The 23,340-nt window shown below is 37.7% G+C and overlaps 1 protein-coding gene across 3 annotated transcripts in view; it reads right to left on the bottom strand.

Moving 5' to 3' along the window:
* The window catches only part of SETX (senataxin), a 34,967-nt gene that overhangs the window by 11,324 nt on the left and 303 nt on the right, over window positions 1-23,340 (bottom strand). For 2 of the 3 annotated variants that reach the window (XM_026062024.1, XM_026062027.1), the window contains exons 2-17: window positions 22,756-22,947; window positions 21,767-21,947; window positions 20,163-20,373; window positions 19,871-19,980; window positions 17,137-17,356; window positions 16,695-16,814; window positions 15,056-15,227; window positions 13,239-13,329; window positions 7,765-12,375; window positions 6,762-6,861; window positions 5,821-5,994; window positions 4,900-5,129; window positions 4,219-4,383; window positions 3,479-3,635; window positions 2,543-2,644; window positions 623-738 (exon numbers count right to left, since the gene is read on the bottom strand). In XM_026062024.1, coding sequence (XP_025917809.1) covers window positions 623-738; window positions 2,543-2,644; window positions 3,479-3,635; window positions 4,219-4,383; window positions 4,900-5,129; window positions 5,821-5,994; window positions 6,762-6,861; window positions 7,765-12,375; window positions 13,239-13,329; window positions 15,056-15,227; window positions 16,695-16,814; window positions 17,137-17,356; window positions 19,871-19,980; window positions 20,163-20,373; window positions 21,767-21,946 — 6,759 coding nt within the window. In that variant the 5' untranslated portion in view covers window position 21,947; window positions 22,756-22,947. Of the gene's footprint in view, window positions 1-622; window positions 739-2,542; window positions 2,645-3,478; window positions 3,636-4,218; window positions 4,384-4,899; window positions 5,130-5,820; window positions 5,995-6,761; window positions 6,862-7,764; window positions 12,376-13,238; window positions 13,330-15,055; window positions 15,228-16,694; window positions 16,815-17,136; window positions 17,357-19,870; window positions 19,981-20,162; window positions 20,374-21,766; window positions 21,948-22,755; window positions 22,948-23,340 lie in introns of those variants that run through there. The other variant, XM_026062025.1, reaches the window with a different exon arrangement.

Raw genomic sequence — 23,340 nt, forward strand, 5'->3', positions numbered from 1 at the left:
TTTCCTAAACATCTAAACTTGCGCAGACTGTCTTTTAGTATCAAATGTGTTGAAAAAAACATGTTGATCACTGTTTCTTATAAAAGTTGTCAACATATCCAGTATTGTGTGCCACAGAGTCTAAATTTGTACATTTCTGTGCAACTGGATACATTATTTACCCTCAACAATCTATAATTTGAGCACAAGTGCCAAATTTTTATGCAGCTGGAAAATTTCAAACACAACAAACAGATCCCAAAAATCTTAGACTGCAAAATATCTGCTTATTTTCAAACAAATAAAAGCAGAGCTTTGAAGTACACAATGAAATGGAATCACAAAATTTTATGTATGGTTACACTGAATTCTAACTGATGACAGAACTAAATGAAAGCCACTGAACACTAGAGCAAAAGGTGCCATGGTTGAGCAGCTGAACACACAAACAAACAGACAAGAAAATTCTTGATGTAAAGTACCTCATTCCTTTTCATGGTGCTAACCAGCATTTCCATCAGTTGGAAAAGCAGGTGAAAAAACACTGTTTCTGCTCAGACATGGCTTTATAAGGAGTTCTTTGCTCTTTGGATTCAGCTATGAATACAAAACCACAAACAGATTAAAAATACTATCATCTTACTATGTCCCTCTTCTCACATCTATGCATGGCACGTTGACGAGACAGCATGTCCAGCTTTTGATCTAGAGCTTCTTTTCTCTTCTGAATACCCTGGTCATGGTTAGGAAGTTTTCGTTCTACAATAAAGGAAAACATACAGGAGAAATAAAAACTATGTTACAATATCTCTTCTCCCTCAGTCAAACATCTTAAATGATTAAGAACAGAAGACAAACTTTTTTTTTTTTTGCCTTTTCCTCTGAGGTCTTTCATCTTGGACAGTAAAAATGAAGATAATACACTTCTGGTTCCAAGTTCAGCTCTCAAATGCTGCAGAGCCTAGTTTTTAAAGAAGTAATTCTGCACTATTTAAAAGCAATGGCTTTAATGTGTATTTATTGTTACTTTAAAAAAGAAAAATTACAAGAAACAGTCTTAATTTTCTTTGTTTTCACTTAGATTTTTAGATGTAAGCTGATGCTTTCCCATTAAGACTGACAGAAACAATGCTTATAAAGCATTGGACAAAGGACAAGAAGGTGATCAGGAGTAGTCAGCATAGATTCGCAAAGGGGAAGACATGCTTAACCAACCTGACAGCCTTCTACAATGAAATGAGTGGCTTGGCAGATGAGGGGAGAGCAGTGGACATTGCCTACCTTGACTTCAGTAAGGCCTTCAACACTGTCTCCCATAACATCCTCATAGACAAGCTGATGAAGTACGGGCTAAATGAGCAGTGAGGTGGACTGAAAACCAGCTGAACAACCAAGCTCAGGGGGTTGTGGCATGAACTCTAGTTGGAGGCCAGTAACTAGCAGTGCACCCTGTGGGTCAATACTGTTCAATTTCTTCATTAATGACTTGAATGACGGGGCAGAGTGCACCCTCAAGCAAGTTTGCTGACGATAAAAAACTGGGAGGCGTGGCTGATACAGAAGGTTGTGCTGCCATTCAGAGGGACCTCGACAGGCTGGAGAAATGGGCAGAGAGGAACTTCATGAAGTTTAATAAAGGGGAGTGCAAAGTCCTTCCCCTTGGGAGGAATACCCCATACACCATTACATGCTGAGGGCCAACCTGCTGGAAAGCAACTCTGCAGAGAAGGACACCTGGGGGGTCCTGGTGGACAAGTTGGACATGAGCCAGCAATGTGCTCTTGCGGCACAGAAGGCCAATGGTGTCCTGGGCTGCATTAGGAACAATGCTGCCAGCAGGTCAAGGGAGGTGGCCCTTCCCCTCTACTCAGCTCTGGTGGGGCCACATCTGGAGTGCTGTGTCCAGTTCTGGGCTCCACAGCACAAAAGAAATACAGAGCTACTGCAGTGAGTCTAGCAAAAGGCTACTAAGATGATTAAAGGACTGGAACATCTATCATATGAGGAAAGGCTGAAAGAGCTGGGCTTGTTTAGCCTGGAGAAGAGAAGGCTCAGGAGGTTCTTAATGTGTATAAATATCTGAAGGAAGGGTGTAAACAAGGTGGAGCCAGACTCTTTTCAGTGGTGCCCAGTGACAGGACAAGAGGCAATGGGCACAAACTGAAACACAGGAAGTTCGATCTGAATGTAAGAAAAAAAAGAAAAGAAAAAAAAAAAAGAAAAAACCTTTTTATTGTGAGGGTGGCTGGATACTGGAACACATTGCCCAGAGAGGTTGTGGAGCCTCTATCCTTGGAGATATTCAAAAGCCATCTGGACATGGTCCTAGGCAACCTGTTCTATGTGACTCTGCTTGAGCAGGGTAGTTGGACTAGTTTCTATAGGTCCCTTCCAATCTCAACCATTCTGTGATTTTGTGAAAGCACTGTCGCATAATGTGTGACGTTGTATAAAAATCTTTTGCCTGATCTTCCCTCTTTTTGAGCATACAGTAGTCCCAAGTGTATATCATCATCAACCTCTTGAAGAAAACTGAAAAAAGTCCGATTTCCATGTTACTTACTCATTCTATGTTCAACTTGCTTATCCAGGCTAAATCCACGTACTTCACTGCTGATCGATTTTTCTGCACCCAGTCGCACTAATCTGATATCACCGCAGTTTCCTGTTTATGAAAAATAACATTGTCAAAATCCTTTTAGATTGCTCCAATCACCTCTTCATTTTGGTTTCAGAGAAGAAATAGTTTTTAAAATTGTGAATACCAAACAAAGCTTTTAACCTTTTCTGCTCTTAGGGGGACTACAATAATTTATTTGTACTTATACAAAGGTAGCTACAGAAAAATTCAGTAATTCCATACTCAAAAAAAAGATGTTAACTGTTACCACCACTAAAGCATAGGTAAGTATGTTACCTCGAATTAACAGAACCAGCTCTCAGACTTCATCTAAAACTTACAAAATTCTTACATTAGAAAACTCTAGAAGACCATCAAGAGCAATGCAGCTGGTAAATCAATACGAAGTTAACATCTGGTTACAAAGCAGAATTCTTTACAGACTCAGTGCATTGTTTAGAACTTATCTGCTTCACATTAATCACAAACAAGGAGGAGAAAAGTGAACGGCTCTGACACAAACATTTTTAGCGGTCTCCATTTAATATGATCTGTGAAGTCCAATTTAATTCAATACAAAGATAAGAATCTTCTATTCAAACCTTTAAGGGGTACTTAAATAGTGGAGAACAGATATTAACAATAAGGGGAGAGGGTCAATGTCTACATAAAGACAACATGTAGGGTTTTTTTGTAAAGATAAAAAAAATACATTTTTTAGAAAAACAACAGCATGAGGATGCAGCAATCATATTTGGCAGGAGAAAACATCTTTTGCTTAGAGTAACATATAAATGTCATACCTAATAAGCTGTTCCAGTTTCTCCTCCAGGATTTATCTATTTAACCACAGAAAAAAAATTTTCAAATAAACCATACCCAAAGGATCCTGTCTGTTTTGGCATTTTTCCTTAAATTCAACGATGATCTTTTTCATGAGTTCATCAACAGCAGCATTGGATGGTGCACAAACTAGAAAACGGTTTGGCTTGATCTTGGAATTTAGTTTTTGAGTTCTTTTCTCATTCCTAGTGTTCTGTAGATTAATTAACAATAAATCAAAACAGGCTCTTTAGATAGTTCTTATTTGTATTTTAAAAGCCACACTGTACACTCCTCTTAACCAGCATGCAGTGTATAAAGACTGTTGTACCTGAACATCTCTTAAGGTACAGTATGCCTTACACTGAGTAACAGGCAAGTCAAATGTATGAACACTATTTGCACGAATTCCCTTCAACGACAATGATGTACCTGATGGATCCCTCAGATGCCAATGTGGAAAAATCAAATGGGATAGGTCAAGTAATGGTCTTTAATACATCAAAATATGAAGGCACTTTTAGGAGACAAATGTCTACACTACCTGTTTGCGTGTTCAGCAGGAAGTTTTCTTGATTTTACTTTCTAAGCTCTGTAAAATAAGTGTTTTCCAAAATGTACCAGAAGTATTATTCCTACAGTTACAGCCTATAGAATACAGGTTTAAAGAAATTCAACTTAATGAATTATACCCCTAGTAACCCACTGATTTATTTCAAGATATCATCAATTCCATTGCACTGATTCTCTTGGGAAGGCAAACAGCAGCACATGATGAACGAACCACATTCACCTACCTCTCTCAAAACACGAGACAGAAGTCCAACAATAGTTTTTGATTTCCCTGTTCCAGGTGGTCCATGTATGAGGCAGATCTTGGGAAGTCCTGGATGCTGTTTTACAATGGCATAAGCAGTATTGATGGCTCTCTTTTGATCTTCATTGTATTCTTTTATATAAGCCTGAAGGGATGATTGAAAAATATATAAAAATGAGCATGGAAGCTTTAGAATCGCCCATCCCTCCCTCCAGGGCTAAGAAAGCCTTATACCTTACAGAGGTCATGGAAGCTTTTGACTTTAGGTTTACTCTAGGCACACCCAATCCTGACTCAAAGGCTACAGTGAAGACTGTTTACTCTACACACCTTTATTTTGCACTACCTTTTCATTGCTATCCCTTATTTCCTGAACAGAGACTTCTCCAGCAAGGAAAAAAAACAAAAACCTGACAGCTGTTTAAGGTGCACTGTTAATGTCCGTGTCAACAGATCAGAAGCACCTGAGCAAAGTCAGCTTCCTGTCTACCCACCCAATCCACCAACTCTGAAAAGCAGAGTGACTCAGTGCCTTTGAAACTTGTGTATTTGCACTTAGTCACCTCTCAAACACCAGCATGACCATCAGTTTTGCAAAAGTGATGAGATACAAATGCCCACTTGTCATCCCTCACCATCACTTCTTCGCCACAGGACTTACAGCACTTTCTGAAGCTATGTGCAAATCTCTGGGACAGAAGTCATTGTAACTTGGGTTTATGATGGGTTTAGCCAGGGGACTCCTGCTCAGTAGTAGCAGACCTTTGAACGTTCGCTGTGTGGTTACTAGGGAGCCAACCACCACACATTTCACTTGCTTATTTATGAAAAATGACAAATTGCCTTGAGTTTGCACAGAGAGATGACAGACAGGATGCTGCTCATTTTGTCCTATTAAAAGAAAAAAAAAAATCACAACACTAAAATTGTTAATTCAAAGAATATTCAAATCACTAATTAAAAGATACTCAAACAGCTCAGTCAAAGAACCTATCAAAACCAGATGCTGTGCCGTATTATAGAAAGCCAGCAACTAGCTCTTGCAAAAAAACTAAAATACTGCTCTGTAAAAAGGCTATGATTAGATTGGTCATGTAATAAAGCCATACTATCACTGTTTTAAATCAAGCAGCATTAACCTTGGTACTTGGTAATTCTGGTACTTCACAGCCCCAATTCTAGAAGATACTGAACATTTTATTCAGTGAAGTCATAGAAGATGATGGCACTCCTTATCTTACAGCAGTGCACTCCTTATCTTACAGCAGTGCACTCCTAAAGGCGTATGCACATCACTTGCTCATCACTAATTTCTAGTTTTACACAAAGCACTAACATCTCTGTTACAGGAAGTCTCTAGAAAATGCATGAAAAGCAAATTTACAGCTTCAGTTCCTGCCCCCTCCCTTTTTTTTTTTTTTTTTTTAAACACACAACTTCTAGCCTGGAATAGAAAGAGGAAAAGAAGCAATCCGTTTCCTCTTAGACAAGTGATATATTATCAATATTATCAGCCTGGTACAAAGAAGTATTTGATGGTATCAAAAGGAATTGCATTTTTATCTCAACCCCATTTACTTACTAGCTGAACTGCCAGATGCACGCGAAAATCGTGTCACAAGACCCACGTGCTTCACTAGATGGTTCACCACCTCGCTTTCTTCCCCAAAGGCGTTTCTCTCTTGGACTACCAAAAAGATTAAATCATCCTCCTTTGGGTGAAGCTGCCTTGCCAAATCACTTTCTCGAATGTGAGCTACCCAAAAAAAACGTTTAAGAATTAGAACAATAAAAGGAATATGGGCACAGTTACTTTCTGACTAGAGAAATATCATGATTAACATATTGCATACACTTTAGAAACACCTATCTGCTAAGTTTTAAAGCTATAAAAAGCTATAGCAAAAGAAAATGAACAGTTGTAACTCCATTCCATGTTCTTAAGTCTGAAAACAGATCTGTGTAAAAGCAGAGCAAGTCAAGAACTATTTTATTTACCAAAAGAAACTGAAGAGAAATCCCAGAGGAGTGAGATGGAAAGTATTCCAACCCCAGGCAAGTAACTTCTTGTACTGAAATGCATTTTTACTATAAGCATTCTGTAAAATAGCAAATTCATGATTCTTCCTGTAGTTAAAGCAAATAAAAACCTTTGTAGATTTGAGGAAGCAGCCACAATATGAAAGGAGGCAAGAGGAAAGAAGCTGAGGCCCTTAACAGTTATGTAGCGATGGTGGACATGTGAACAGGAGATAGCATCACCCAGATTTGCACTGCAATGCCAAACTCCTCTCCAATTTCAAGACTCAGCATACCACATTTAGAACTGAAGAACAGCGTCACCGAAATGTGTGATATTCGTAGGAAGGTGCTAGGTAATAAGTAAGACTAAATACCTTAGTCACCCAGTAAATCTATGCCTGTATTTTGAAAGCAGAAATAAAGAGTAGAGGAAAAACAGGCTGTGTCATTACCTACCTAAGGTTATTAAAAAACAACAACAACAACAAAAAACCTACTCACCTATAAAATCTGCTCTTTTCAAGTCAGCACAGAAGTTTTGCAAGTGGAAGTAGTAACTCCTCTCTCTCATTCTCTGGCTTTCTAACCAGTCTTGTGCCAGCTACAAGTTGGAAAGCAGAAGCTAAATAAAGCACTCCGAAGGGTTATTTTTTCAGAAGAGCTTATCATAACTCACAAACAGCAAAAGCGACTAGGCAGAAATAAATGAAAACTAATGGACAAGACAGAAAAGTCTTACCTATTTCTTTCTTTATACCTCTAGACATACACAAACATATGTGTATACATATACATGTATATACATACACACACACACACAGAGGAAAAGCGCTGTTCCATTTTGAACGCAACTTTCCCACAAAGTTCTTCAAAACAAATGTGTTCTTTTTCCCTTTCCATTTTTGCTTTAAAATACCAGCAATACTCTTTTTACCTTATTTCTACCGGAAAAGCGATGCAATGACAGAACTTAAAAGCATACAGCCTTTAACTGAGGGAATACCGAGTCCTCTCCCAGAAATAAACTATTAAAGATAAGTAGTTTGAAACAACACCTCTTAGATCAACCAGCTCTCTCGCACAAATTCTCAGCATAAAACAAAACACTACGTTCTTAGCCTCTTTTTACAGAGGCTGTTGTAGAAAGATCTCAACTTCTAAGACATGAAGATTTCTATTTTTGGCTTTATATGCCATGAAAAAAAAAGAACGGCCTCCTGTTTTCCCCCTTTTGCAAGTTATTGTGGATGTGCAACAAAAAAGCTTCACCGAAGTGAAGGATAACACTAACAGTGCCCAATCTTCTTAAACATGTTATCTGTCTAGACTATTTACCCCAAAGCATTCTTCTACTCAGATATGTAGAACTAATCAAAATTTTTTCTAAAAATTAAGAACAGAACATTTTCAGAAGTTAAACAGAGAACATAAAGCAGTTTTTAAACTCTTTCTAAAATTAACTAGTGTTGAAGGAAAGCAAACCAAAAGGCAGATAGGTACTTACTGTTTCAAAGGCATTTAGCATCATCAAGGGGAAAAACGTATTAAAATAGTCATTGTATCCCTGAAATTTGATGGGAACAGAGGCTACTACAGACTGCAGGAGACTATCCGGAGGTCCGTATTGGCTGCAGTTTGCAAACATTTCATAAGTCCACTTTAGGACTTCTTTAACAAAAATACTATGATCACGCTGCTGAGCCCCAAGAAAGGAAGAATAATATTCTTCTCTGACAGGTCTTCTGGAAATATTTGAAGCATTGTCCATCTGTGTATTTTGCGGCCGGAGAACATTACTGGAAACACAGGGCTGAGGAACATTACTGAAACTTGGGGTCTTGCATACTTGATTTCCTGCTGGTACAGCCTTTGCATTTGGTGGTCTGAACACCACAGGTTTCACTACGTTTACTTTGCTTTTTGAAGCTGGTGGTAGCTTTTTAACATCTTCAAGATCCTTGGTGAAGGCTGCATTCCGTGAAGAGCTTACTGAGCTGAAAACTTTGGTAGTGGAAGGCTTTCTTGTTTTAGAAGGTGGCAGCAAAGGTTTGGCAAACAAATGATCCGTTTCCAAATTGGTAGTTGAATGCTTACTACAGTACTCACCTATTTTTTCCACTTTTTCCACACAGTCTTTGTGCTTACATTTCACAATACTCAAGGGTTTGTTCTGCTGAAGGTTTTCAGCAGCATCTATTTCCATTTCCACTGGTTTACTAGATATAGTAATTTCTCCATCATTTTCCTCTTGGGAACATAATTCCATATCCACAGGATCTAACTGAGTTAAAAATAAATCATCATCATCATCACTGTTTTCATTTGATTTACATCCATTTTCTTTTGAAGTTGTCTTCTCAAACTTAGACTGGACAACACAACCTCCTTCTGAAGGTTTATCATCTTCAGCAGCTACAGGGGAAAAGAGATCCAAATCCACAGGTACGGGAGGAACCACCATATTGTTTTCTTTCATTTTTGTGTTTGAGTCTGAAAAAACAGGTATTTTAGAAATGTGTGTAGTTTGCATACCCTCCTTCTCCAGAGAGACATCTCTGATTTGTTTTCTCTCACTGGCTGAGGGAAAAAAGGTCTGCTCCATTTTTCCTCCCCCTTGGTTTTCAACAGCTCCTTCAACAGATGTCAAGCCAAAACTTTTAGGCTTTTGTTTCACAGATTTTGCATCCACTTTGCTAACCTTTTTGCTTCTACTGTCAGAACTTCCTGCAAGATTTTTCCCTCTGACACTTTGTTTGGGCCTTGTCTGCCTTAAAAACTGAAGATCTTGGCAGGCTAGCATTTTTTTATTATTTTTTATTGACAAAGTCTGAGGAGTAATTAATTTAATCTTCTGTTTCTGTGCAGTTCCAACTTTCCCAGCAGCTTTACCATAGCTACGCAATTGAGCCAGACTCTCTAAAGAGCGCTGAGACAATTCAAATGCTTTGCGGGGTGCCTTCTTCAGACCAAGTTTTTCTGCAGTTGATGTTGGTGCAGGACACTGCCGAACTTTTTTTGGAGGAACCACAGCAGGTGTTGACCTGCCAGGTTGAGAGTTTTTTGAGGTACTTTGAGATAGTTTTTCACTTTGTGCAGTTTTAAGAAGAGTTCTTTTAGGACTTCTTTGAATAGTTCTTACCAACTTAGATTTTGCTAAATTATTCTGTGGGCTCACGCTATTTTTCTTAATGGCCAACTTTGAAGCTAACGATATGTTAGATGTAGATGCTCTGGGTTCAGTCAGTTCTGTGTTTGGGATGAAGTCTTCAGCAACAGCACTTTTGTCTGCAGAATTCTCCAGTTGATCTTTTTTGATTCCCTTACTAATAGATTCTTGTAAGGCTGAACTAGATACCTCTTCTGTATTACCAGCTTCCTTCTGATGAGAGAGATTATCTATCTGCTTTTCTACCGCACTTGCTTCTTTTTCCATGGTATCATCACTTATGTAATCTGTATCATAACCCCATTCATTTGTGTAATCCTTCAGTACACTATCTGAGTCACTGCTACCAACTGATGTTGAAACACGATCTTGTTTATATTCTTGAATTTTTTCCATAGTATACATCTGAGTATCTTGCCAAACCGAAAAGACCTCATCTTCTGTTTCAAACTCAAAGTACTGAGACTCACATTCGTCGTGCGACAAGGGAGAGCTAGGCGTCTTCAATTCTTTTTTGATCTCAGTATCAGAAATGCAGCTGGATGTTAAAGGCTGTTTTTCTGGACACTTGTCTTCATTTGTTTTTTTTGTTTGTTCCGCAAGAGGCACACTCTTTTCTTCATCAGAGGAGTCCGAAATGATAATGATTTGATTGTCAAGGCAATCTGCATCACAGGGTGACTTGTTACTCTGGACATTGCCAGATGATCTTACAGCACCTTTCACTTTCCTTTTAATGTCACATATATTATGATATACTGAGCTTTCTTGGCTTGAATCAATGGGAAAATTGACACTTTTGGCATATGCAGCTAAAGATAATTTACTAAGATCTCTATCAACCTCGGAGTCTGTTAAATTGCTATCTCCAGAAACCACCCTCACAAAATCCTCATCACTTTTCCCCATTGAATTGTCTTCTTTCTTGAAATACTTTGAAAATTCTAACAATCTGTCACTTGATTCACACTTCACTGAGAGTGGACTGATCCGAAGAGCAGTGTTGGATACATTCCCCTTATCTTCAGAGCCAGAGCGAAGATGACCATTTGCTGAAGTTTTATCTACGCAGAATGTCCTCAAAATTTGACCTTTACAGTCATCTTTAGTTAAGTTGCCTAAATTAGGCTGTTCCTGGTCTGAAGTTTGCATGTTAAGGTCTTTCTTAAACACAGACTTCAACAATGAACTTGATCTTTCTTCACTGGGTCTTTTTTTCATTAAATTGTTGGTAATCCCTGAAAGCAAAAAATGGTCATCTTCATTTTCTTGCAAATCAGGTTCATTTTTAGAGGCGCGAGAGCAATCTAGCAGTGTCTCTTTTGACTCCTGTTTAATGGAGGCCAATCTGTATTGAAAAGTATCGTTCATGCTTTTCTCCTGCTTGTTTTCAAAGCTCCTTGAAGCCTGAGAAGTAACAGAGATTTCATTTTCACATGCTATATTCACTCCTTGATGTCCGTAGCAATCTTTGCTTGCACATGCACTGTCAGTACACAGCTGAGGTTGGTCTGCTTCCGCTTTTGAAGCACTTACTGCCATACAACTGTTTTGCAAGTTGGGTGGCTTCACTAGCTGTGATAGTTTTGAGGTCCAGTCAGTTCTCAGCACCTTCTGTTTCAGATTCATGAGTCTATCTGCATCTATTTTAAATTTTGAGGAAGAATTAGGAGACATGTTGCTTTCCTTCTCATCTGAGCTATGAACATGTTCTGGAGAATCAATGCAAGTCTGAGCAACCAGACACTTTGGTGTTACGGGTTCCATTTCACATTTATTTTCCAACTCTCCACCTCTTGTTTCCAACTCTCCACCTCTTTTAAAGTCAGAGCACTGAAAACTTGGATTAAAGAACCAATTATCCTTATCACAGTTCCCTGACACAAGATGACTGTCCATATTTTTCTGAACTTCCCCACATATTTTTGTTGTCAGAGAGTTCTGTGGGCATTCATATTCCTGAGCTGCCTTATCATCAGGCTCCTTTTTAACATCCACAAGGTGCCTTTCAGTGAAAGATCTTGAAGTTTTACATGCGTCTCTGCATTCCTCTTTCCAGGCATCATTTCTTCTAGTGAAAAGGTTCTCCTGACAACCTCCATCTCTGACTCCCTTTGATGTAAAAGAAAAAGGCGAACAAAGGTCATCTCTACCATGTACAGTCATTTCACATTCATCACCATGCATCCTCTTCTCTTGCTTTATAGAAAGGGTGGGCAAAGTTGTAGAGTTCGCATTGTTTTCTATAGACACAGAGGTATTCATTGCTCTGCCCTTTATACTTCTTATAACCTGCTTTAAACACATTTGTAATTCCTGGGTTTCCTGGATGCTCAGCTGCCAACCTAAGGATAGATTTCCACGCAGAAGGAGATTGAGTTTGTCTAGGTATTGCTTGCAAAGAGCATGCTGCCCAATTTGATAACCTTCTCTAAGAAGGCTGCGTATCAACTGCACACAAGCATGTTGCACAGAGTTAGAAGCCTGTGAAGATAATGCTGAGGAACCTCTCGGATAGTTTCCAGATGTTTTTTCAGTGCACCGCGTAAATGCTATGGCTGGGAGCTTAGCACACCTCACCACTGCCTCCACCCATTCCTGTGAGCTAACCCACAGCAAATGCAGGCATTTTTTATTTCTGTGTAGTTCAATAATTGACACTAAGATCAGGACAAAAAATTCAGAGACTTTGTCACACTGCTGGATTTTTTCATTAAGAATACCCCTGATTTCTGAGCAGAGGTAGTGAATGACCTCTACTATATATGCCACACCCAAGTCCTTGAGGTCCATAAGTGACTGAACAAAAGGGATGAACCACAGAAACGTGCTGTGATGGACGCGCATATCTCTGCCAATATCAGACTGAAGCACATTAGCCAACGTTTGCATATCTTCATACATGTTGGGGCAATAGTCTGGACAAATGGCAGTTTTCCATCCAGTATCCTGAAAAATAAATTCACCATATATCATCCTCATTATTAACATCTGCACAGTTTGATCTGCCAGTGTTTTCTAACCATAAACGTTACTTTATCCCGAACGTATGACAAACAAAACTCCAGCACACACAAAAGGAACTTATTTGCCAAAGAGGAACCTACGAAATAAAAAGAGTCGAGTAGTGTTTCCTTTAAAAGTCATTTTAAAAGCTGGAAATTTTGTTATGCTGACATAATTCAGCCTCAGATATTCAAATAAGCTACATCAAAAACATTTAAGAGACATTATTTTATAAATACAGTGTTCCAACATTATGAGCAGAACATGCTCACAAATGTTTTTTCTGTTTTAAAACAATAAATGGTACCACAAGCTGTGACTATTCTGAAGCAGGCTCTAACATTTAAAAGTACATCATTTTATACTTCATTACTCCATACTCAATAAATTAGTTTAAAATATCAATAAACAAAAAGTAAAATACAAGAAAAAAAAAAATCAATCAACCACCAGACTTTCTAAAAAAAGATTGAATTTAAAGTTCTTTGAGGTATGAACCTTTATTACAATTTTGCTACAAATTTTGGTGCTTTAATACCATACCTGCCAAACTCACAAGAACATTCTTCTTTCCTCTTGCAGTCTGAAAGCACCATGTATACAACATTTAAACAGTAACAGTGACTATACTGGCTGCTGTTTAAGGCATACAATAGTTAAATGTACTACTTAATATTTCTTACTTACAGCATTTAAATGTTACTTGTAGAAACAGAATAGCTTCCTTTCCATATTTTATATATGATTTAACTTAACAGTTTCATTTGATGATCAATTCAAAAAGCAAGGAAAATATTTTTAAATACCTTTTGGGGCTTTTCTGTATTGTAATTATATACAATCTGACTGCAAGTAACCATTTCATCATCATAGTCTGACTCTGGTTCAGATTTGGTCCTAAAATGAGAAATACAAATCATTATAGACTCCACACAAATTACTCAAACGATAAGAAAGCTGACTGGCAAAGACACAGATTTCATTTTTCAAATACTGACCACGTGACTATTACAAGTTGTCAGTAATAAAACATACCTAGGAAAACATATCATACATAAAATTGTGCGAGCTTGTTCTACCCTGCTCGTAAAATGGGGGGGGGGGGGGGGGAATACTGCTTCAGGAAAAAAGTTTACCACTATGTCATGGGTTTGATTAACTAGAACAAACACTTAGAAGTATTGCACACTCTTTGAATTTTCTACGCGTAAATACAGCTGAATCATGGCTATATACTTATACAATGTTATGCAATTGTTCATACAAAACACTCAAATATCTTGTTTAACTGAATAAAATTTCCTTTAATGTTTTCCTCTGCTGTTTTAACTTTAAGTTCAGACAGGTCTTACCAATTTTAATAATCTGGTTTATTTGTTATCATCTACTTCCCCTTGCACACACACGTACTTTTTACACATCACTCGACAAAGACTGTGGAGCTAACCAGTCTACACTTTCTAGTTTTCTTCCATGACTAAAGTAAAGAGTCAGTACTGGCTTTAAAAGACACATTTTTAAAGTTATCACTTTTTTATATGTATACACACACACACTGTTTAATACTAAACAATTAACGTATTGTTACTCAAAAGTGATTCAAAATATATCACAGGAGAACACTAAAGTTATATGGCCACCCAGGGCCATATAACACTTTTTAAAAGCAGATATAATTTTAGTTTTCGAAAACAGGAGGTTCCTGAAGTCTTAAGGCCTGAATTCTGGTACAAATCCTTAAAAGGACAGCATGCCAAAAGATGGAGTTCAAGTTTACATAAGAAAACTCTGTTCACCCAAGTTATTTGTAGACTTCCTCGCACTTTAACTGATCACTTCTGCACTGAACAAGTGCTTTATCTAATTTATTTCCTGCTCAATACAGAACATCTAACATTCTGTCACTCAGAAGAGATTCAAAAGTATGTTTTATCTTAGGATTGAATTATATGAACACAAAGCCTTGCAGAAAGAATATCTGATGCCTGCTATGTGTTTTGAAACACTTTCTTTTGGAAGTTCACTATATTATACCAGCGCCATTAAAGCACAGTTCAGGGATTCCTGCTTTACCACCTTCCCTGGAAGCAATACATTCAGAAACAGAATGAAACTTTTAAGACTCTGCAGTATCTTCTAGGAAATCTAATCTTAAGAAATATCTAAGACTTAACACAAACTGAAAGTAAACCCAAACCAGCTGACATCCATAATTACAGTAAAATCTAAAACTATGGCACCCATTGAAAACTTGGCAATTCCCATAATATTATCAAGAGTCTTGGATATGGCATCCTTCCTTAAGCTTCAGTGCAAGCTGGTTATAGCACTAGCAAACATTAAACAAATAGCAGCCTTCCTGATTCAGAAGAAATCCTGAAAAGCATAAAAGATGTCAGGTAGTCAAAAAGAAGTTAGTAATTTTTTTAATAATTTCACAGTTTTAGAGGAGCTACTTCATCATTTCATTGATTGAAGTTGGCAATCTTATTTTTCTTGTTGCCATTTTCCTCGAGCAACACAAATTAAGGCAACATTGACAAAGAAAACAAGATCAGAGCACTACACTACCAGATATTAAAATCTTAAAACTGCTTCAATCTTTTAAAAAGATACAACTGACCTCTTAAAGCTATTGCGTATATTTTTTATTTCATTGTTGTAGCTCACACTGTTGATAATGGTTTGAAAGGCTTGGACAGGATCAATAAGCTGACCCCATACTTTAGATCCAAGTTGATCCAAAATAACCATGAAACAATGCAGCGCTGGCCAGAAGGGGTCAGTAGAATCATCTGAAACATAACAGTAATATTGGGGAGAGCTGAAATGCAAAAAAATCCTGTACATTCTTAGAGTAAGCTCAAGTTGACATAAATCGGTTTTCATTCTTTTTTTTTTTTTAGTATTAATAGAGATAAGTATTTTATTAAGTTGCAACTATGTCTTTACTCCAGAGGAAAAGAAAAAAAACAGAGGAAAAATACCTATATGTACAGACACTGCTGCTTACACAGTCTGAAATCAACAGGAACCTGGATGACTATTCTTAACATTTCCCAACTCTGTGAAACTTGCTCTTCCACACTAATTTTTTTGTGGTGCTACTCTCCTAAGAAGTAGGTATACATAACACTAATAAGTCAATTTATTCCTCAAATGTAAGACAAAAGCAATATAGTTTTCCTCCATATGTGTTCTTCCTTCCTCATGTAAGGTAAGGACATGTCATATCCTTAGCAAACATGCTAAGCTTATAAAGAACTAGTCGTTTCCTTTAAGAGGCAGCATACACACCCTGGTCTTGAGTTCACGTGCCGTTCCAGGGCTAGGCTATCGTATATGGGCTACGAGGATGGCCCAAGAGCCACTAGTTAGTCTGAATTTCCAACTGTAAAAGGGGTTGCCTAACACTCAGCTACCCACACAGTCTGGGCTTGCAGCAAAGCTCTTGAAGAATCATTATCTTCTGCCTGTAAACTACCCTCAGAACTTCTTTGACACTTCAAGGCACCTTGTACACAGGATTCTGGCATGCAACTCTAAGGTTTACCTTCCTTTCATTACTATCGTTAATTTTTTCATAGTTAAAAGGATCTACATCTTAAAAAGATGATATAAAAATAATCCAAATGATCACAGTTTGAAATCAGATATACATATAAAAATGCTAAAATTTCAAAGTTCCTGAAGAAGCTGTTAAAAACCCACAAGTTTTCCAATTTCCACTTTCACAATACATCACAAACATGGATGAAATAGAAAGGAAGAAAGGCGGGGTGGGGAGAAAAAGGATGGAAGAGTCAAATTTCAAATTCAAAGCAAACTCAAGCAAATCAAAACATGGAGATTCTCTGTTTTAGGACCCAAATTCAAACCTTATGCTATAGTGAAAAGTACATTCCCATAGCACCTATATTTTAAGTGAAAGTGATCTGGTAGAAACTGTAAATTTGTCCTCAGAACCTTCTAACCCAACCTTATGTAAAGAACCACCATCCCTTCTCTAGCGAGGAATTTGTTCGAACCTCATTTTTCAGTATTTGTCAGTATTGTCCAAATGTTGTGACATACTGGCCATCTTTCAAGATGACAAATAAGCCTCACAATTAAAATTCCATTACCTCGGCATTTCAATGCTACGAACTAACTCAACTAAACAAGAAAGTTCTTTAGAAAATGATAACAAATTCAAACAAAATCATGAAGATGAAGATTAGACTATGAACTCTGTCATAATCTGAGTTGTAAAAATTAGTTACCATCTGCTTCTTTCTCCATGGTGTGAAGTATAGACTGCATGAAATCATTCTGTTTGTCTGGACCCAGCAGCAAGGAATCCATAGCTTGTTCTTCCAGCACTGTTAGCAACATACAAATACCTACACAGAGACACACACAAAAAAAGCAACCTGCCATTATATTTGTGAAAGTTTGTTCAGTTTGAAGTTTCATCAAATCAAGAATCACTTTTCAAATATCACCACCAGTAGATCACCTGACCAAAGAGATGAGCAGCAGAGAAATATGAAACTAATTAAATCACTACCTCACTACTGCTGTGTGCAATGCTCAGGTTTTCCATTTGACATGCCCAAAAATAAACAGCACCTACTCTAAATAGTAAAGCTTTCACTTGAAAGAAGCGCTCATGAGATGAGAAAGATCACCAGTACAAGTTAATTTCTGATCATAAATACTCACCTAACCAATAGTTCTTGTAGTTGGTAGTATCATATAAATGAGATGGCAGAAGGATGAGTTTACCCTTTTCAATCATTGAAGAACTATAAATGTCTGGACTGTCAAAAAGCCCCAATTCAATAACTTTAAACAAGCATGTCAGCACTTCCTGTAAGTCATAGTAATCATCCCTGTCAACCTTCCCTAAGTTCCTTGCCGTTAGGATGGCCCATCGACGAATCTGTAGATTAAAACAAAAAAAACTTGATATCAAATATCAATCAGCAAAAAGAGCAAAAAAGTCAATGCTGTATGATTAGGAATCATTGCTAAAACAAATGGGATAAAGTATATTTTGTACTGAAGCAAGGTCTCGTAACTGCAAGCAAGGGCTACTCTTTTTCCAAATCGACTTAAGAAACTGGCTTACTCTACAAGATGTGGGTAACAAAGAAGAGGCTAAAATTTAGAGAGATATAAACAAACAAAGCTCCTTAGGATTCACGTGAGAAAGAGGCACCATTTGGCTTTGTACTTATTTACATCATTTAAACATTATTGACTAACCTGTATCATCTAGATATCTGCATATTATAACAACAGTCATAAGCCACACTGTCGGCAGGACGACACTGACTATTTCTTACCAAGGTGGAATCATTCTCTGATCCACTGAGAGAATTTCAGAATATTGTCAAGTATTTAATACAATACCATTAAATCTTTTACCACTTCTTAAGACAGCTTAAAATTCTGTACTTCACACTGGTTTACAAGTGAGCTAATCTTAGAAATGCTGTAGCCACAGTCTGCTCACCAGCCACTGCACCTGTAACCAGACTGTCCAAAGCTGCATAAAATGAGGTGGAAGAAAAACAGCAAAAACTCACCCCCTCCCTATGGAGTAAATAAACATCTGATGTGAGTTATAACAACTCAGTACTCCTTTGAGAGTTAAACATCCAAATTCACTTTACACAGATAAATACACCACATGGGGACCTCTTTAGGATCATGCAAGGAAAGCATTCAGTCTCACTTCAGTATTAACATGACACATGAATCCACCATGTTCCAACAGGCCCTCCCAGTTGTAGCGTGGTTTATGTTCAGTGTTCTCTGTATTATCACCATTTTTCTGTACTCTCCCCTATTACTGATATCAGCTTCACTTTTAGGATACATTATGTATATATGTAGTTTTAAGGAACAACCTCCTTTTGCAAGATAATATATCATCTTCAAAACAATATAGAAGAGTCGGCTCTCAGCCATATCAGTACCATTTTTAGAACCTCAGGTCTTTTTTGTAGCCTCTCAATCCTCTTTGACTGGCAAAAATATAAAGATGTTCAGTTCACAACTGAAGATGTTACTAACACTTTCAACCCAGACATATTCAGTATTTCAAAATTCATCATTTTGTCACTTTCCTCAAGAGACAGGATTCAAAACAAGACCTGCCTCTGATATCTACACTAGTATGAACACTACCAAAACCAGTTGGTGCAATTAAAGATCACATGCGATGGAGCTCTCCTGTTTACATTTTCAAATGAGCATTGACCTTGGACTGTTCAATATTAAAATATCCCCTGTGGATTCAGACACAGGCCAAAATATTCTGCAGTCTTGAGTTGTCCCACCATAGAATACACAAGTCCACTTAAAAATAATAATGCTTCCTGGTAATTACAAAACCACGTGACACTTAACTACAGTGAATTTTAGAGGAAGTACATTGCTGAGTATATATCGCCTTTCAGCTACCTACACTAGTCTCACTACAAGAATTTAAACTGGAGATAATCCCAAATACACCCTTTGTAATTTGCAAGGTTCTGAGTATTACTAAAAGATAAAAGCTTCTAGGGATGGAGAAAGAACAGGAAAGGAGAAGGGGATTAACATGTGAGAGTACAAACTCTGGCCCACTTGAGAAGAATTCCATTTGGGAGTATAGGGCTTTACTTTACAGTTGAGTTGAACATCTCTAACTTCTTTTGACTAAATGCAATTCTAAAGCAATTCTAGAAGTTACGGCAAAAGAGTTCTCTCTCCTTCAGGGAGAGAAGCTCCTTTCCTACAGAAATCTAGAAAAAAAGACAGAAAAATAAACCATTTTAAATTTTGAATGCTGCCACCGTTTTTCATGTTCTTATCACTAAAATTCAGAATCTGATGTTACTTAAAACTAAATTTTAGTGGAATTCCTGTTGATAGATGAAATTATTTTTTAACTAACAGGGTTTTGGTCCTGTATACAGCATGCAACTCTCGAACAAAGAAAGCTCAGGAAAAACTCAGGAGTAAAGATATTTCAAGGCTTGGTGCTTCTGCAATACTCTGGTTCAAGAAAAGCCAAAGAAAGCCAGATAAGAGGCAAAACTTAACAAAGTCTTACCACAGAGTTTGGAGTACAGAGAGTCTGCCAACTTGACACACTTTCTCATCCTGTGATTTTAACAAAAGTTAGCTGCTTTTGCAGAACACCATGCAGGACACCAGCTTTTTATCATGCATGACGTTCCTAGACGAATTCAAGATACCTTCATTCTATCCCATCGCTAATCAAGGTGGCATAATTCTACTGATTGTTTATACAAAGTAGTTCCAATACAGACATTTGAATTTAAAAATAACAGTCTATCTTACCTACAGTGGAAAAAACACAAGACCGCATCATCAAATTCTTAGAATAGATGTGGCCCAATAAAAGGCAGTAAGGTTTCCAATTACAGAAAATTTAACTTACCACTTCATTGGGGTGTACCAAGAAAAGATAAATTCCTGGATATTTCTCAAAGACCTGAAAGGAGTTGTGACCTTGTTCCATTCTACAGAGCACTTCTACACAAAGCTCACCTAAAAGAAGAGACACAAATATAGCAAGGACTAACTTGTATACTCACAAAACAAAAATAAACTAACCTATTTAGTGCCAAAGAAAAATACTGGTACTTTAGTATGGCAACTAATTGTTATTTTTGCTTCCTGCAGTAGAAACAATACTACATCCTTCCAACTATGTACTACAAAATACTTACTGACTTTCTCATGCAGCAGCAGATAGGGATATTTCAGTATTTCTAGAAGGGGCACTCGCAAGTTATTTTCAAAATCCGGGCCTACATAACCAGACAGCTGTGTCTCCCCATTCTCATCCACTATAAACAATTCATCATCCTCTCCAACTTCTTCTTTCATGGATTTCTCAATGTGGGCAATGAGACGGGAAGTTTCCAACTCCCACAGGACCTATTCAGTGGGGAAAAACATAGCTAATCAACATACATTTGTGAAGGGAGAGATTAAGGACATTTACTATTGTAGGTGGGATACCTTGATTAGACTTTCAAAACTCACAATTTAATTTTAGAAAGTTTTTTTCCCCAGCATGTTGTGAAACATTAAAGGTTTTACACGGAATTCAGATTGTACAAATCACAGAACTTTCACTTCAGAGTTAAGATTATGAAATGATAAAAAAATAAATAAATCAGTGGCACTTCAACTGGACTCATTTTTGTAACTTTGTTAAAAATTCATAAATAGCTTCAGTAATTTCAGGCCACAGATTAACCACAGAACTTTGTCCTACTATACAAGAAAGTGGGTGATGAGTCATATTTAGGAGTATGGAATTGATGATTTTAAAAATGATTTTAAAAACTTTTTTCACATATTTTGCAACATTTTAGTGGAAGAGTGAGAAAGTAGAATAGGCAAACAGACTGAGTGATTTGCTGAATATTTGGACAGGACTCTTCTCACATAGTATTAGTCATTTACAGTAATTGCTCCAAACCTCAATTAGAAATCTAGGTTATTTCCTACAGTCAACGGAGAGAGAAAGGCACCTTCAGCAGTCAATTCACTCCAGTTATTTCCACTCTATACTTGGATGGGATGAATTGCCCTCCAGAGGTATCTATTTCTCTCTGTGGACTTTAGAAAAGTCTGAGTAATCTAAAGAGCAACCTTTTATACACCAGTAGTAAGGTTAACCACCTATGAACATTCATTTACATATATATAGATACACACATACACATGAAAATAAGCTTTCCAAAATATCAAATCTGATGCTAATAAGAGGAGAACTGTAACAGGCTTATAATAAGATAAAGGTTTTAAAACAATTTTGATTGTTTTTACTGCACTCACACGCCTGCAGGATCAGAGGTCTGAAATTCAAGTATGACAGAAAACTGAGAATGAAAAGCAAAAGCAAACAAAAAGAGGAAAAAGCACAAAACTGAACAGAAGGCAAAGAAAGGAAGAAAATACATTAAGAAATACAGCAGTTAGTTTGTTTGAGGGCTGTTCTTTTTTTAGACCCAAAACCATCACAGCATGAACGAAATTCAAGCTTTAATGTCTAGTCAGCAACTTCCTACTACTGTTTTAGTTTTCACTCATTTGAATATATGCAAAACAAGAGGGACTTCTTGTTTTATGCTAGGCTCTACGCAACCCAATATACCCACATACAGTTAAAAAGCAACATACCTTATTTCCAAAAACCAGTAAAACTCAACCCCCAAGCAAAAATCCCTTCTTCACTGAAGCCAGACCACAGAAGTCCCCTCTAAAATTTTCAAAGGATGTTCCTACTCAGTAAAGAGCAAGAGTCAAACCTCTTAATCACCTCATGCAAGCTTGGCAATTTCTCCCTTGCTCTGTGGTATTCAACCACACACTCCAGGCAGTAACAGAGATCATCACTGGATCCTTCAAGATCTTCCTGGGACAACCATTTAGAAGCATAGTTCTTCAGGAGCTCAGTGGTATCAGAACCACTAGGCGTACACCATCGACATGTGCTCATTCTTTAAAGGGAGAGAAGAAGGAATAACAGAACTACTAAGACTAGAAGTGGCAAAAGTTATTTCCTTTCAGCCACAATAGTACCTAATTCTTAACTGTGTATGGATTTCTGCAACTCATTAATATGTGCACATATGTTCTTGGTTGTTCTTATATCACATAGATGCATGCAATTAAACAAAGAAATTTAATTAAAGCAGCTACATAAAAATTACAGAAAAATGACCACTGAATTAGGAATATTAAAAAGCCTTGAAAAGAAGTCACATTAATTATACAGTCTGCAAATTACCAGACAACAGTGTACAAAAACCCACTTTACCTACGAAAAAATCCTTTATCCACATTTAAGCACACCTTCAACAGCTATATAATTAAGGGGTTTTTTTAAATAGCTTTTTATTGGTATCTGCAAAATCAAGGTCTAATAGGTACAAAACTTAATTAGCATTTTTCCTGAATCTCCTCCCAAAATTTTGGGGTCAATAAATCCCTGTTGTCATCAGCACTGAGTACTTATTCCAGACTTTCCCATTTTTATTATTTCAGTGAGTTAGTTTGTGGCAATAATTTTGCGATACTCCTACATCTAAAAACAAAATTCCTTCTCTAAGTAGCAACAGAGTAATACCAGATCATACCGTTTTGAAGAACTCAGCTGAATGCTAGAAAAGTAGGAACACTGGGACTACATAAAACGAACAACGGTAACAGCTCAGTTTCAGAATAGCGAGGCAGAAGGGAAACCCAGATAAAGCAAAACCATGCATATTTGCGTACGCACGCAGAAAAAATAAACGTGGTGTTCACCTTTGGAAAAGGAAGCAATCGGCTGTGCAGGTGTGTCAGGTCACATGATGGGCAAGATAACAGTGCTGCCCCGCAGCTGGCGAAACGGGCTGACACCTTTAGCTGGACATGCCCACTCGAGTACAGCGCAGCAAACCAGCGGCTTCAATAACCCATCTGCTGGTAACCGAGCGTCGATTGTGTTTCAAAGATCTTGAGGAACACAGCAATCGGCAGAATTCAGTTCGATTCACTCGCAACAGATAAACAGACTTTTGCGGGTGTTTAGCTCAACATAGTTATCTTTACATTAAGCACAACTACTTATTGAACTGATGCGTTTCGTACGATTTCGTAACCGAAATCTTTCATTCAAGCGTGGCTGCGCAGCCTGCAGCACGTACCTTTCCCCTGACAAAAGGTGCAAGAACTCACCCGCGCGCATCAAGCAGTAAAACCGTTCAAACAAGCACCCGCAGGCCCGGCAGCCCCGTCTGGAGAACAGGAGCCCTGCGCGGTACCGTTACACCAGCGACCGCAGCCCGGAGGCGCTTTAATGGGCGCCGCTGCGGGAAACCAACACCCGTTTGGGAGAGAAACGAAACC

This window comes from Apteryx rowi, unplaced genomic scaffold (genome assembly GCF_003343035.1).
Source record: "Apteryx rowi isolate R43461 unplaced genomic scaffold, aptRow1 scaffold_19, whole genome shotgun sequence".
In the NCBI taxonomy this organism is placed as follows: domain Eukaryota; kingdom Metazoa; phylum Chordata; class Aves; order Apterygiformes; family Apterygidae; genus Apteryx; species Apteryx rowi.